A 16,678-nucleotide genomic window follows, 5' to 3' on the forward strand; every position below is an offset into this window, starting at 1 on the left:
AACTGGCAGCTACATAATTGATTTTCTGCATTATTCATCTCATTCCAGCTGAAAGTCAGAACATAAACACATTCAATATATATCACACTTTATTACAACAGAAATAGAAACTTGTTTCAGTTTGAACAGTGAAGGTAGCATTTTGAGTGTGGTTCCGAATTTCCCCATCATATCATTCACATTAGAAAAATGATGATGGCTTGACTGGGAACAAAGTTGGAGTATATTTTATGATGGAAAACGTGGTTTATTCTACCACAGGTAAACATGGCATGGACATAGGCACCCACTGACATTTGGTTTTCAAGCACCACTTGTGTTGGTTAACAATTGCTTTAATAATGAGGTGTAGGTACAGCTTCAAAATATGGCCAACAGTTTGTTCTGGAGATAGTTGCACAAAGATAGAGCCAATCTTCAAACAGACACAAACATTTTTATGTTGAATGGATCCCATTTAGCAGTGACTTAGGTAAGACTGATGCACAGTGCATTGTGGGTAAAATGAGACACTTGACAGAAGAAAAGATTGGCTAACAAAACACTTCCACCTAGTGGCACATTACTTTTCTCCAGCTGGAAGCCCCTTTTATGTTTTTGATTTATTATTTTAGACTATGACACATAAGAAAATAGTGAATACATGCCTGTTACAGTTACTCAGAGCCCAACGTGACATCTTTATTGCTTGTTTTATCTGACCAACTGTCCAAAACCCAAATGTATTCACTTTAAAGTGATAAAAAACCCTGGAAAAGCAGCAAATCTTAGGTTACCAACTCACAGCTCATCACATATGTTGCTATAACAACAAGTAGATAGACTTGTCTTTTTTTTGCAACTGGCTGCTGTATGGTAATAAGAGACAGTAGCACCAAGAGTTCTTAGTCTAATATTAGCACACACGTAAGAATATCATGTAATGTTTTTTGGGCCATCAGCTAAAAAACAATATTAAAACCTTGCACAACAAGGGGGGTGGGGTGGGGGCTGGGGGAAGAAAGTCCCAGATTATTGTCAGCTAAATGTAGAACGTCAATAACCAAATTATTGCCTCCGTTCCTTTTAAAAAAAAGCCCATATACATATTACAGTACACAAAAAATAAATAAATGAATACAAATAAATCCTTAATCATTTTAGAAAATATGACGATCCAAAACTTGATCTTTGCAATCCCTCATCAAACATTGTCGTATAAGAGTTTTTGAGGAAATCAATGTAGTTCTGAATGCTTTGCTTGTGGCTCTCTGATTGGTCCAGGCTGAGCTGCAGGTCCTTCAGACGCACCTCAAACTGTTTCTCTGCCTGCAAATTAAAATGCAATGAATTTCCTCGCTTGACATCAACACATCTCAGTTTGCATTAAGGCTGAATTCAGTGCGGTCTAAGCATGCGCCATGACATTCATTTGCTTAATTCTCCTCTTTTGCCGGTCTCCTAACCATACCCACAGCACATACCCTTTCAGCTGCACTGCTCCCAGGCTCTAGAACTCCCTGCTCCCACACATCCGTCAGTCTGACACCATACCATCATTCAAATCCCACATCAAAACTCACCTGTTTAAACTGGTTTACTAACTAAAATTTATAATTTATAAAATGCACTAATTCCCTTTCCACAACTGCATTTCTTTTAAAACTAGTGTCACATTTTTCTCATGTAGGTGACCTTGGGTGTTTTGAAATGCCTAATAATGTATTATTATTATTATTATTATTATTATTATTATTAGCTCAAGAAAAGCATGATACTTACGGTGAGCTTGCTCTGGCGAAGGAGCCTCAGCTCGTTATCCCTTCTGCTCTTGTCTGCTGCCAGCTCCAAGATTTTGGTCTGAAGAGCCTCTTCTCTGCCAACAGCCTTGTTTTTTACCTTGTTGACCTGGACAAGTGGAACAAAAGTTAAATTATCCAGCAGAGTGGAACACATCACCTCCTGTGTGCCAGATCTATAAAGGAAACACCTACAGTATCAACGACTTGGTGTTTTCTAACAGCAAATACAGAAAATATAAACGGTTTCAGGAACTGGACGTATGGGCTCCATGGTAAGGTATAGTATCAATCAGTGACAGAACAGATATGTCTTTATATGAAGAGGTCATAAACGATCACTTTCATAAAGCTTAAACTGTAAGGTAGAGTGTGGGAAAACACTTGCACCTAAGGGTGCTGCTTTGTCATCTTTTGTTGATCTCTTTGACTATCAATTCTTCCTCAGATGTCCCTAGACTGTCTCTGAGCCATACCTGTTGTTTGACGTCTGATAGAGCTGCCTCCAGCTGCCGGCTGAGGGCCTGGCAGTCTGACGAGCGCAGCTCCAGCTGCCGGTTACTGTAGCTCAGACCTTCCTCCTGTGCTGCGAGCCTCCGTACCAGCTCCAGGTTCTCCAGCTGCAGCTCGTCCATTTTCCTACACACGCAAACAGCCCTTTAAACTTGTGGGGACCAGCATTTTGGTCCCCACAAGGCTGTGCAGACCCCACAAGGATACTGTAGTCCCCGGTTTTTGGACCCCACGAATATAGTAAAACAGGTACACACACACACATGCGCGCGCGCACACACACACACACACACACACACACACACACACACACACGCACACACACACACACGCGCACACTTTCTATTTCTCAATTTGTACAAAATGAGACACAAACATTTGATTCTAGCCAACAGAGACGAGAGGATGCCTTACTTTTGGAGAAAATTCACTTTCTCCTGTAGTTGTAAATTGGCATCATGGGTGGCCTCCTTAATCTCCACAGATGATCTCAGCAATTGTGTCTGACTCTCCATCTGTATATGTAAATGTAAAGTTCAGAACCACCTGTATTAGTTACAAGTGACTGGAGCAGAAAAAAAGGGTTTTACATCACATTCTAAACTGCAATAAATACTACAATCTGGCAAACACTAAATGAGCAGTTTTCTAGATACCAAATCATCATTTCTGATAGAAACATGTGGGTGATTGAAAAGGACTCACACAGCACAACTACACTCACAAATGGTAGGCAAAGAATTTTTTTTTTAATATCACAAACATCGAACTCACAGCAGGACCAAAAAACAAGATGCGGTGACAGACACATGGGGTTGTACTACCGCCTAGTGGTCAGATGGATGGAAAATGACTGCATTTTACATTCTGACCACCACAGCTCACATTGCACACCTTAACCTGCAGTTGCCTAACGGACTCTGACTTTTCTGAGCACTTCCTCTCCGAGCGTCGCAGGTTCTCCTGGCACTCAAAGAGACTCTGCTCAGCTGCACTCAGTAACTCAGGGTAAGACTTCAGTTCGTCCACACGCCCCTGCAGCTCCTGTCTCACCTGGGCTCCAGAGGATGGCAGAAGGAGTGGGGTGACAATATATTAGCATAAAGATTCATCACACCTCCTAAGAGATGCTAGCAGATGTGCATGCTTTAGATGTGCATGCTATGCGAGCAGAATGTGCCCAGATTCATCTTTAGACTGAGATTTGGCAGTTGTTAGTTGATGTGTTTTGCTGCTCAGAATTAGTGTAGGAAGTTGGGTAGTTAGAAGGTCCAGGGGGCTCGATGGTGTTTTTTTGCCTCCAACGGCGCCTTCCAGCTAACCCTAACCTTAACCCTAAACATAACCGCTGCCTAGAAGGAGCCGTTGGGGGCAAAAAACACCAAAGACCGTCCAGGGGCTACAGATTTTTAAAAGCTCACTGACTGGCCATTCAAAAGCAGGAGACAGTGCTGCGGAGCTGAATATAATAGAAAAAGCACAATAGTACGGTTATTAATAGAACAAAAAAGAAAAATATTAGTAATCTTAAATATCACATATATTGTAAAATAAACTGGTATTTATTAGGATGTGTGCACATATAAGAAAATTCATAATATATAAGAAAAACATTTACATGGAGACGAGAGGTTACCTTCTCAACTTCTGTAGCTTTTCCAGCTCGTGTCTTCTCTGTCTCCCTTAAAAGATTTGCATATTTTATCCTCAGATCATCTAACTCAGCTTGAGACTCTGCAACCTAGAACAAATACAGATCAGTATGATCAAACCAGCTGTGTCCTTCCCTACAACTGCAAACTAGTATCATGGATTCATCAATCATTCATTCAGCAATCTGAACAGAGCACATTCAACGCTCGGCTGTAATTAAAAGGCTAGTTAGAATGAGTGGATATAATCATTGTGACCATCTTCTTTTTTGGTGAAGCACTTTTCAAAAGACAAATGGAAAACGATGTTAGAAAAAAAAAAAAAAAAAAAAAAAAGAAATGGCATAAAAAGGATAAAAGGATTAAGTTTGTAGTCTGAAAACGTGTTAATATTTCACTTTGTGTTCCCTAGCCAGATGTCTGATGTCTTTTAAGCAGTACAATGTTAGCTGTCTAGTAATATTCATTATGTGTGTGTGTGTTTTGGAGATGCTCTTTATGAACAAAATGTTTGCATGGGAAGTCTTTGTTGACTACAGAGTGAAATATCTTTATTTTTCAAATGGAAAACTCTGCCTGGAACCATAATCTCCCAGGTTGGAGCTGTAAAAAATAAATAAAGAAAAAGAAAAGGTAATAGGCGTCTGCATATATGAAAAAAAAACACCTAACCCTAAAAAAATTCTAACAAAAGGTTTCTCAGCTGTTTTTTGTAGTATTAGGTGTCCTTAATAACATACTAAAAGTTTACCAAAGTTTGACCACTATAAAAGTGTAATTTTCAAGATGGCGTCCAAGATTGGCAGGAAGCCCTCAAAATATCCTAACTCCATCATTATTTGACCTAGCCAAGTAATCTTGGTGTCTAACCACATGTTTTCTGGGTCTATGAATCCATTGGACTAACTGGTCTAAATTGCACTGACATGATGACATACTTATGGAATACATTTAGTGAGATTACTGTAAGGTTTTATCTTTTTTGGGGTGAACCAGAGATGTAAACAATTTAGCCTATGTCATGTAACTCCTATTCAGTACGCGTTTTTGGACACATACCCTTTCTTTGCTAAAACACAGACTTAACATTCAATGTAAAAGTTATTCCACCCAAAAGTAACTTAAATTACTTTTACCACCACCACACCTAGGGCTGGGCGATATGGAGAAAATCAGATATCACGATATTCTTGACCAAATACCTCGATATCGATATTGAGGCGATAAAAAATAACAATTTAAGTTAAAAGAGAAATCATGGAATCAATTTATAAACCAAAATGTATTCTAAATATTTGACTCATCAAAGTAGCCCCCTTTGGCAGATATAACAGCTGAACACACTCGTGGCATTCTTTCTACAATGGAAATCAAATATTCTTCAGAAAGTTCTTCCCGACTCTGTTGCAGAAGTTCCCATAAATGTGTGGCACTTGTAGGTTGCTTTGCTTTCACTTTTCTGTCCAGTTCATCCCAAACCAGCTCAATGGGGTTTAAGTCTGGTGACTGTGCTGGCCATTCCATGTTTTTAAGCTTACCATCTTGTTCTTTTTTGCTAAGGTAATTCTGGCATAGCTTGGACTTATGTTTTGGGTCATTATCTTGCTGTAGGATGAACACCTGACCAACTAAGCACATACCAGAGGGTACTGCATGGCGCTGCAAAATGCTGTGGTAGCCGTTTTGGTTCAGGGTGCTTTTCACTCTATACAAATCACCGACCCTGGATCCAGCAAAACAGCCCCGGACCATCATGCTTCCTCCTCCATGTTTGACAGTTGATGTCACGCACTGAGAAATCATCCTTTCTCCTACTCAACGGCGTACAAAAATCCTTTGTGATGAACCACAGATTTCAAATTTTGATTCATCAGTCCATAACACCTTCTTCCAGTCTTCAGTAGTCCATTGGCAGTGTTTCTTGGCCCAGGCAAGCTTCTTTTTCTTATTCTGACGTCTTAGCAATGGCTTTCTTGCTGCAACTCGACCTATCAAACCTGCAGCTCGAAGTCTTCTCTTTACAGTTGAAACTGAGACTTGCTTATTACGACCACTATTAAGCTGTGCTTGAAGCTGTTGTCCTGTGAGCCGCCTATCACGCAAGCTGTTGGCTCTCAGAAACTTGTCTTCTGATTCTGTTGTGGCTTTGGGTCTGCCAGACCTCATCCTGTCACAGTTTCCCCCAGTTTCTAAGTGCCTTTTGATGGTGAAGAATACTGTACTCACTGACACCTTGACTTTCTTCGCAATTTCTCTGTAGGAAAGACCAACATTCTTAAGTGTTATGATGGGTTGTCTCTCTTCCATTGTTAATTGCCTTTTTTCCTGCCATTTTTATAGCAACACTACTTTCTGCAGTACAATACTGTTCAAATAATGCTCACTAGGGTATGGTACCACAGTGTGTTCCAACAATACTTTTATACAAACAGAGGGGGTTGTAAGTAATCCAGACCAGTTGGAACACCTGTGGGAATTGGTAGCACCAACTTTCAAAGCTTGATCAACCTGCATTGCTGCAGAACAGCTTTACGTTGTTAACCCATTTCTTGTTCCCTGAAAAAGGCCTTTTTGTGAAATTCTGAAATGTACATTATTTTTCAGTTTTGGGTAACCTTACTTTTTTTTAACCTCAGGCAGTTCACCACTTACCTTTGTACCATTTCAAGCTATTCATTGGACTTGAACTGATAAAATTTCAATAAAAAACTAAAAAGATTGGGGTGTTCTAAAACCTTTGACCGGTAGTGTATATTACAGCACAAATGTCTTATTCTCAGACACATGCTCAGTGTCATTTTATGGGGGTATCAAAAGAACATTAGAAAGATTTCTAACACATGACAAAGGCCAAAAATGTGAGTGTATTAAGAGAGGATGACATTGTTGGATTAGCTTGAGGAAAAAGTACACTCCAAATGCAATTTTGACCATGAGTCATATTGTTGTAAACCAAGAAACTTGCCCCATTTGCTGTAAAAACTTAAGAGATGGCTCTGAGGTTCATCAGAAGGGAGCTAATGGACAGAAACCACCAACACTAGGCAAAACGATATGAGAAATATGCAATTACTTAAGGGAAATTTTATTATTAAATTGTAATTGTATTTGCCCTTATATTTTGCATAAATATGCTTGTAACGAATTGCTTTAATATATAATTGTGCTTTTAATCTGTTATTTATCATACAAATATGCTAATTAGAATATTACATGGCTAAAACATGTATAAGGTACTAGTATTCATGGTGTAATAGGAATACAAAGGAATAATGGTCCTTTTAAGGACCTGGCGGCTGCCATTTTGAAAATGGGGCCTTTCTTGAAGTCAAACTTTGGTAAACTTTTAGTATGTTTTTAAATACATCTGATACTACTGTAAACCACTGAAAAATCTTTTGTTAGATTTTTTTTGGGGTCAAGCCATATTTGCAGCTGACTATAAAGAGTTCTTAAAATTACTGAGCTGATGTCTACCTGATGTTGGCACTGTTCGGCCTGATGTTTCCTCTCCTGAGACACAACCTTTTCCTCTATCAGGGCGGACTCACTATCAGCCAACTGCTGCTCAAACTGAGCAATGGATACCTGCAATCACACGAACATTTTATTATCATTTTAGTGTTATAAATAAAAAAAAATCTGAGAGAATGTTTTCAAACTTTAAGGATATGGATGATTGGATGATATGGATTAAGGATGAATATGGACAAACGTAAGAAGCCCGACAAAATTGACAAATGTTACAGTTGTTCATCTGTCAGCGTGCCGAAATGGCTGGATGAATAATTATGGACAACATATCTATGCAGCAAGGTTTTTACTTTTTTTATACCTTTCACAGTAACGATTTTCAAGCGCAAGCTGTTTGGCAACTTGTACCTTGAGTGCTGCATTATTGACGTTGAGGTCTCCATTTTCAGTGCTGAGTTTTTCAAGCCGTTGCATCACAGTTTCATTAGCTGCGGTGAGCTCATCCTTCTCCTTCTGCAGCCTCGCTGTCATGTCTGCAATTTGACTTCATTGAAATACACATTTCACGTACAAATTAAAAAATGAGTCAGTGAAATAGTTGCCGTGTGTGTGTATTGACATTCCACTATAAAATTCTGGTGACAGAGTAATGTTTGGAAAAGAGAAGTGACCAACCTTTTCAACAACTCTGTATAAGATACAAGTTTGTCTTTCTCATCCTCCTCCCGCTCTTTTTGCCGTCTCCTGGAGTCTCTTTCTAAACGGGCGTTGGCCAGCTCAGCATCCTGGATGCCAACCGAGAAAAGAAAGTCAAAGCAAGATCGTAAACGATGCAACGATGTACGGAAAAGACACTATTTTTAAAACCATCAAATCCTAGCCATTTTGACTTCATACCTTTTCCCTCAATTGCGCATAGCATTTCTCAATAGCGGCTTCAAATCTCTCAGCTCTCAATTTCTGTGCTCGGGTGGCTTTCTTGAGACATTCTTTGTCCTGCGCTGCCTTCTCAGTCAAAGAGGTGATGGAGCCTTTCAAATCATCAATCTCCATCTTTTGCTCGAACAGCGTTCTCTCCACAGTCTGAAAAGGAAAAAAAAGAGATATGCTATAAAATTACACATTTTCTTTAAAGCAGTTTGTCTAGAGAGTAACAAGCTGATAAAGATGTTTGTACCCGTAGCTGTACGGTCAGGCGATTGTTTTCGGCTTCCTTGTTGCGAAGCTGCCCCTGCAGGTGAGCACGAGTCGCCTCCACAGACTTGGTCATGTGAACCGCACTCTTTATGTTCTCCTGTGATGACAAGTATGGACAGAAGCTTTAAAATGCACTCTGCATCCTTTGCATTTTTAGAGTCTGCAAGCACATCTATATGGTCACTTCTGCTGTGCTTACCTGCTCTTCTCTCCGCTGATCCATCAGTTCCTCAACTTTTCTTTCTGTCTCACTCAAATCTCTTTTTAATTTCTTCAGGAGAAAAATGACAGGATGATTTGAGATGAGAATTTGCATAATTTCAGAGCTCTTCTGCAATTAAGTGCATTCAGTCTCATACAGGAGATGCATTTACGTCATGTCTTTCAGTTATCACATTCATTTACTACCCAATGTGGCAATGTTGGGTGTTGGGTGACACGGCCTCAATATTTATTTGACCAGTTCTTACCAATTGAACCATTCAAACCAGAATACAGTACATAAGAATAAACCTTTTCACAGACTAAACCTAAACCAGGTTGCCACAATTTAAGCACAAAGCTTAATTCGCTTACACTTAAATTAAGTTCTTTCCTTTGAGTCATTACATACAATCACCTCATTTTCACTCTCAGCCTGTGTGATCTTCTTCAATAAGATGTCAGTTTGGTGGTTGGCTTCAATTTGATCAGCCTATATGGAAAAACACATTTTCACACATTTCTAAGAAGCATTTAAGTCAGAGTGTTTTGTGTGCTGTTATGAACTGTAAGTAAATTAATGTACAGTACTACTACAAATATAGACCAATGGATAAGTATCCTGAGCAATATGCAAGGTGGAACTATTGTAACCAACCTCTACATCTTGGAGCTGTTTCAGTTTCTGTCGAACAGACTTATTTATTCGTCTAAAATCCTCCAACTTCTCCAGCAAAAGTCCTCTTTGCCTTGCAATTCTGCGCTTATCAACGGCCAAATGTCTTGAATCCTAAATTACAAGAGAAGAAGTTAGAATAACGGGTCGTGAATGGTTTCCTACATGGAGTACCTATGTTTGAACCAAACTTGATGTATGCTTAAATAGCAACAAACATACAGCAAAATCATCTTCAATGGCATCTTTAAAAGACACAAGTTGTATGGCAGCAGAGTTGGCAGCTGCTTCTGCATCCATCAGTGTTTTCAGTAAAGGACTTTTTCCATAGGCAAAGTCTCCATGACTAAATGAAAAACAGGGAGTAAATTAGTTTGGCTGTGGCTACTAGTGAGTGGTTGTTTAGCCCCGCAAGTCATGCTGTTACTCAAATGTTCAAATGTTAATGCATACTAAGACCTCACCAATTAATGTCAGCCTCTGGGGTTTCTGTGTGGAGGATGCTGCGTGCTCTGTTCCTTCTCCCCAGCTCATGAGAGCTAGCTAAATCACCACAGCTCAGAGTGACATCCTCCCTGGTAGAGCTGCAACCAAGGGGGGGGCTTAGGAGCTCATCCTCTGGAGACATAGCTCTTACTACTGACAAAACAACATACAGTACAAGTTAGTGCTAAAATACAGATAACAGGGAAAAGAAAAGGTAAAATTAGTTTATTTACACTGCATAGCCTAGCTTGCACATTATTATGAAGGGCAGTGAGAGTATAAATGAGGTTGTCAAGCAAGCTAACTAAGCCCACTCCATAGCAACAGACAGGAAGTGGCTGCTAAATTTACGTTGGATTAAAGAAAGCAAGCATTATGCTGATTGTACCATGCAAAGCCTCTGATATCTAACGTTACATTATGGATATTAAAACTAAAACATAGCAATCCTTAACAAAACAACAAAACAATGTAAATATTACTTGCGCTTACCTTGTGTCGGTTACGAGTGAACAACGCTACTCCAAACTGAAGTGCCCCCTCTTACAAGGTCGAACCGGATTGGTTAGCTCTAGTGTAACGTACTTATTTTCTCGCTGCTGATTTGTCCCCCACGGATAAAGTAGGCGGAACTAAGTTTGATTTAAGTTGCGAACAGCCAATGAACAAAAGAAAGCAAAGGGACTGGTTGAAACCATAGAAACGAAAAGGAAGTTTACTCGAGTTTGCTGCCTTGGTATCTCCTCTCCCTATATTAGAAATTCTTTGGTATCTCCTATCTCAAACAATGTTTGGGTAACCTCAAGTTACGAAGATTAGTAACAGTTTGTACATTTCATTGAGTGAAACTCAAAACCCAGCATAGCATTGTTCAGATATACACTCAGTTTAAAACGCAGTGTTATTTAACTTGTTTTGGTGGCGTAACGTACCTTAGCTCTGCCAGAGCTTCTTCAGTCGAAGTTAGCTGGACAGCTAGCTAGCTAACGTTAGCGTTAATGTTCGGCGAGTGGAAATGTTCAAAGCAAAAATACTCTTTATTGGACCCACTGAGGTACGTAAATGCCTTTCCCCCCACAGTAGCGTATCCTATTTATTTATGTTACTGGTAACTGGCTAGATAATAGCTTCAACAGTGAAAAGACATGTTTTATTACGTTAGCTAGCTAGCTAATATGTTCAGAATGTAGCTATGCTTGGTTGGACCATAAAGAGCTCCTACGTAGTTTTAAAAGTTGACTAGCTTTGTGTGTGTGTGTGTGTGTGTGTGTGTGTGTGTGTGTGTGTGTGTGTGTGTGTGTGTGTGTGTGTGTGTGTGTGTGTGTGTGTGTGTGTGTGTGTGTGTGTGTGTGTGTGTGTGTGTGTGTGTGTGTGTGTGTGTGTGTGTGTGTGTGTGTGTGTGTGTGTGTGTGTGTGTGTGTGTGTGTTGACTGAGAAGCGTGCTGTTTGGAACGTGAATGTAACTTGTGTTAAATACATTTACTATTATTAGCTACTCTACTAAAGGTAATCCTACATTAACGTTACTTTACTTAGCCCTAAACTGTTGTGCTTTATACTTTTCACTCCACTACGTTTATGTGACTTTGCAGGCTATCATTTTACATAAACAAACATATGAACAGCGATGATATGTTGTTATAGATTAAACTACCTGGCTAACATTATGTGAATATGTAAATTATCTCCACCTCGACCAGCCTCAACATTAAAATGCTGCTTAATAATTATCTGATATTACAATGCATATAACACTGAGATGATGTAAGATGTAATTCTGCCTTTACTTGTGGTACATTTGGGTACTATTTCTACCATACTTCTGCCTGTGTGTGTTGCTTACTGTGTTGCAGGAAAAGCACAGGTGTGACTAAGAGACTTGAGATGTAGCCTACCCTCTGTTCCCTTTGGGTGTTTCAATAAGCCATACTGTATGCACAACCACACCTAACTGGAATGTAGCCTTTCTTATGGTTATTAAATACAGCGAGCTATGAATTTCCTGTTGTGTTAAAAAGGCTGCCATAAAAAAAAAAAAAACACTACTCCACTGCAAGAAAAAAACGTCATTAAAAGTGTACCTTCCTACACAAGCCCTGCAACTGGAACATTTAAACAGAATGCATCCATTGTTATTAGTAACACCTGTGCTTTTCCTACTATGACAAGTCAAAATGTCTGCTGTTTAAAAAAAAGGCCTATTAGCAGTAAAATTAACATACATGTCAAAAGTAGGAAATCATAATAAAGATGGTTTATGTTCTGATTGTAACGGATTTGACTATTTTTAAAATCATTTGTCTGTTTGGTTTTTTTTAGAGTGGGAAAACGGTTGTTGCTAATTTTCTCTCAGACACAGCACCAGAAAATGTTGGAGGTGAATACAGACCTACTCAAGGAGTAAGGTACAAACCCTTTATCAACTTTACTGCTTTTCTCATGGTACACAGTTTACCCAAACTTATCAAATCCCAGAGAAGATGGAAATAATATGATCTAGCAGAATGTTTGGAGCATCATTTTACATTTTTTTGTAATCAATTACACTCATGATTAGATGTTTGAAGTAATATCATGTATCTATTTTGCCATGAGAGGTATTATTGTCAGAAGTTAGAAAAACAAAATGCAGCGGTTTTCTTCTGTTTCAAGGATACTGGAATTTGAATCGCAACCTGAAGGCAGTGGTGACTACGCAAAATGCGAGGTTGAACTTTGGGACTGCTCAGGAGATTTTAAGTAAGTTAATATCAAACACTTCCAATATTTTTATAATTGGTTTTGTTTAGGTGTATAATACCCAGATGTAGATATACAATATGTTCTCTTCATACAGATTTGAATCATGCTGGCCTGCACTGATGAAGGAATCCAGCGGTGTGGTGATCATTTTTAATCCTGACGTTCCAAGTCACCTCAAAGAAATAGAGACGTGGCATTCGATGTTCATCTCCTCTCAAGGTTTGCAGGACAACCAGTGTTTACTCGTGGCTCACCACAAGCCTGGCAGTGAAGTAGAAGATGGACGGCTGCCTTTAGGTATTTCCACTGCAAGAATCCCAAAGCTGTTGTATGCTTTATTACCATGTCTGGGCTAACATGTTCATTCTTTTTGATGCAGCCTCACATTTGGCCAGACTGCCACTTATTTACTGCAACCTGGAGGAGGAACCAGAGGAGGTGGGGCGAGCTTTCCGCAAATACTTGGGAAATGTTATAAATACAATGTCGGAAAGCCGAGAGCAAGAGGAGATGTCCATTATTACATAACAACAAAATCTATAAAATATGCAGCTTAATGAAGACATTTTTTGTCATCAGCAATCTCTGTTCACGTGACATTCATCAACATTTCCCATTTTAAAGTTATTAATTACACATCTTTGCTGTCCGCTGTAGATGAAATCTTCCAAAACCCCTGGCAATGTTTTTTACAAAAAATTTTTACTACAGGTTTTGTTTGATGTTTTTTTTTGGGGGGGGGGTGTCGGGTCTTGAATTTTGTGTCTTGTGAATAAAACATGACCTAACCTTCTCCGGAAAGTTAGCCTAGAAATCTAGACGCACCCTGGTGGCAGCAAATTTAATTTGCAGCCAGGGGGGGGGTCTAGGGACTCTCCGTTGACTTGCGAGTTGGAAAAACCAAACTCTAGTCAGGCCAATCACATCGTGTATAGAGTCGGTGGGCGGGCTAATGGCTGCTGCTGCTGGGAACAGTGGTCTTCTGGAAGACTTGGAGTTAAGCTTTTCTTTGAGAAAAGTACAGCACTGAAATCATTCTTAAAAAAGAAAGATGTGTTCGGAGTTTTGCCGACCAGATACAGCAAAAGTTTAATCTATCAACTAGCTCCGCTACCTTCTTCGTTGCTCTGCTTGGTTGTAGCGCTATCCTATTGCATGCAGAGGGAATTTGAAAGACAACCATTTGTCCCGCCCCTCGCATTGAGCCCTGTCAATGGTGAGTTCCCAGACCCAACATCTTGATGTGGGTCTGGCTTGTCAGGCTACTGGAAAGTAGTACTCAAGAGACACTAAATATACTTTTTTGACTATAGACATTGTTTATTTTGAAAATTTGGTGCAGGTTGCTGAGAATGTGACAATTAAAAGTGTAAAAGGAGAAAGAACAGTACAACATTCAGACATCATATCCAATAATGCCTCCTTTGCCAATGCACTCTCCAATGTAGAACCACATCAGCACCTCAGTGGCCACGAGTCCATTCCTTAAGGCATCCTAAAAAACAAAAAAAGAATCTAATTTAACTCGAGACAGTTGCTTTAATGACAGTCTATAGAATTAGATAACGAATTATGATAGTTTTATATGTTAATGAGGCCTGACAATGTAACATGAAAGAGTAATTGTAGAGTGCAAAAATGAGTCCCTTCCCATGCATACAATTACCCACTACCTGTCACAGACAACACACTATGAGCATGCACGCACACACACATTTTATTTCACCTGTTGTATATAAAGTTTGTGTAATTGTTAACTTTTGACATCGTCTGACATCTTTCCACAAATAACTTGATTTTGTTATATTGGGAGTGTTTTTCCACAGATTTTCCATTGAACTAACTAAGATGGCATTTTATCTTCCTACACGTGTAGTTAACTTTTTTTTGTCTTATCCAATTATTCAGTCATTTCTATTGTATATGCAGATAAACTCAACCCTACAACTGGTGTATACAACACACAGAAGATTGGACATCTCAGCCAAGGGGCTAACCATATATTGTATTTGGCCTGCACAACTTCAGTCACATCCAGATGTATTAGTTTTAACAGTCCTACTACTTATTCTGTAAAATAACGTTATTTTTGTGTAACCAGTGTGCAACTAATTTAAACTGGCATTTTGGCTTTGCCATTTCATAGTTTATTTATATATATATATATATATATATATATATATATATATATATATATATATATATATATATATACCTTTATGTCCCCCAACAGACCAAAACGTATTGTATTTATAACAAACTATAGTGTATCTGTTCTTAATTCAGGCATGTGTATACGTTTGTAGAATTTAGCCCAAAAAACCCAATTTATTCAGATATTGGTGACTTTTTAACAGGGTTTACACACACATCAACGACAAGAAAAGTAATCAAACTTGTACGGACTCACTTTTACTGTAGTTTGTCCCAGGCGTCCTGCCCGGAAGCTCTTAATGAGGCTCGATGCTGCCTCTACGGCTTTAGGGATCTCAGCAGGGGACGGTGGGACAAGCTCCACCCGGGCATAGTGCCAGAAGGTCGCCAGTCGGGGTTTGGAGTATGTGACAACGGCTGTAAGTGATCCAAACACAAAGTGAATAACACAGGAGCAGCAAAGTCAAAAGCCACAGAGCCATTTCGCATTTCTCTAACAACTATCTTCTAGCCTACAGCAAAAATTGGAAAATCACAAGTTTCTAACAACCTGTTGTTGCAGTGGTTGTTTCGTGTATTGACACCTGAGCTTACCAGAGGTCACACTAAAGGTGTGCAGCTGTTAACAAGCTGTAACAACGTGGGAATTAGGGCGAGTAAGCTTACCACCGAGTAAAGTTGGTACTTTTGCAATGAGTTTCTGTCCCGCCTGAGCCATAACGAAGAGTGCCTGGGTTCTGGTTCAAACGGTCTCTGGCTCTTCGTAATGAAAAAGTACGCGAGAAAACCATAGGAGGAAACAACATGAAGAAAAGTGGCATGAGGTTTCCGGGTTGTTGATTTCAAAATAAAAGGGGTTAAGAGAAAAATGAGTCATATATTTATTTTCAAAATAAAATAGCTTGAAAGCATAAGAACTTAGATAAAATGTATGTAATGTTAATTTGTCATATAAGCCAGTCACACTGACTGTATTGGGAATATAACTATACAGAAGTTGAAGGACAAACTGGACATCCCGTCCATTATTTCATAAAGCAGGCAAGCAAAGCAAATTTTTTAGCAACTTCAGACAAAGGCAATTCAATTTGTAAATAAGACAAAGACATGTATGCTAGCGATATTTAAAAATACAATAAAAATAAAATGAAGGAAATAAAAGTGCAGTACCAATCAATCAAAGGCACAGGAGAACAGTTTTAGGAGTTAAAAGACACATTTTAATCAAACTGAGTTAGTAAAGTAGCTTGAATAATTCTGATTTTAAACAAAGGAAAGGATTTTCATCTCCACAGAATGTTTGTTTGCACTGTTTTAACCATTGTTTCAGCTTTTCAGAGAAAACTGCTAAACCATCTACATTTACAATGCAGCACATTTAAGGGTTTTCAGAAGAACTAATTTGTCAAGACATAGAGTACACACACCGACATGCCTTTATACTGTAGCCTTTTTCAATACAAGACTGCCACGAGGATAACATACACTGATATGAATATCCAAAATTCGCCCCACAAAATGGTTAATGTTATAAATTTGATCAATTAAAGGATACTTGTGTGTATGTGTATTGTGTGAAAGTGAAAGAAAAAAAGGTCACATGGATGACTAAATCATTACTCACTCTCCTCTGACTCAGCCTGCAGCCCACATAAAAAAAATGGTGCTAAGGTTAAATCTGCATTTCGAGGCAAACACCCAACTAATGGTGCCATCTGTTTGATTTATAGTTTTACACAAACCGTTAATTCACTGTATACCTGCAAGACATGTTATTTATAAAACCCAGTATCAAAAATCACAAC

At 39.0% G+C, this 16,678-nt stretch overlaps 3 protein-coding genes across 5 annotated transcripts; 1 reads left to right on the plus strand and 2 right to left on the minus strand.

Annotated features, from left to right (window-relative positions):
• Nucleotides 1-409: 409 nt before the first annotated feature.
• On the minus strand, nt 410-12,027 carry LOC114565101 (outer dense fiber protein 2). Of its 3 annotated transcripts, XM_028592948.1 has the most exons (18): nt 11,873-12,027; nt 10,470-10,609; nt 9,956-10,130; nt 9,714-9,837; nt 9,474-9,605; nt 9,234-9,308; nt 8,814-8,885; nt 8,595-8,711; nt 8,315-8,500; nt 8,093-8,202; nt 7,826-7,961; nt 7,421-7,531; nt 3,928-4,032; nt 3,186-3,344; nt 2,706-2,806; nt 2,255-2,417; nt 1,762-1,887; nt 410-1,308 (listed from the first exon to the last, which is right to left on the minus strand). In XM_028592948.1, the coding sequence occupies exons 3-18, from the start codon at nt 10,117-10,119 to the stop codon at nt 1,135-1,137; spliced, it is 2,055 nt and encodes a 684-aa protein (XP_028448749.1). In that variant the 5' UTR covers nt 10,120-10,130; nt 10,470-10,609; nt 11,873-12,027; the 3' UTR covers nt 410-1,134. The 3 variants fall into 3 exon arrangements, with proteins under 3 accessions (XP_028448749.1, XP_028448750.1, XP_028448751.1); XM_028592949.1 differs by lacking the exon at nt 11,873-12,027 and having other exon boundaries at nt 9,956-10,127; nt 10,470-10,731; XM_028592950.1 differs by lacking the exons at nt 3,186-3,344; nt 11,873-12,027 and having other exon boundaries at nt 10,470-10,728.
• On the plus strand, nt 10,658-13,429 carry ift22 (intraflagellar transport 22 homolog (Chlamydomonas)). Its single transcript, XM_028592954.1, has 5 exons — nt 10,658-11,031; nt 12,297-12,382; nt 12,630-12,716; nt 12,814-13,016; nt 13,099-13,429. The coding sequence occupies exons 1-5, from the start codon at nt 10,993-10,995 to the stop codon at nt 13,245-13,247; spliced, it is 564 nt and encodes a 187-aa protein (XP_028448755.1). The 5' UTR covers nt 10,658-10,992; the 3' UTR covers nt 13,248-13,429.
• Nucleotides 13,430-14,013: 584 nt separating this feature from the next.
• LOC114565509 (ATP synthase subunit g, mitochondrial) lies at nt 14,014-15,709 on the minus strand. The gene is made up of 3 exons (XM_028593601.1): nt 15,540-15,709; nt 15,130-15,290; nt 14,014-14,214 (listed from the first exon to the last, which is right to left on the minus strand). The coding sequence occupies exons 1-3, from the start codon at nt 15,589-15,591 to the stop codon at nt 14,116-14,118; spliced, it is 312 nt and encodes a 103-aa protein (XP_028449402.1). The 5' UTR covers nt 15,592-15,709; the 3' UTR covers nt 14,014-14,115.
• Nucleotides 15,710-16,678: the final 969 nt, after the last annotated feature.

This window comes from Perca flavescens, chromosome 12 (genome assembly GCF_004354835.1).
Source record: "Perca flavescens isolate YP-PL-M2 chromosome 12, PFLA_1.0, whole genome shotgun sequence".
Classification (NCBI taxonomy): domain Eukaryota; kingdom Metazoa; phylum Chordata; class Actinopteri; order Perciformes; family Percidae; genus Perca; species Perca flavescens.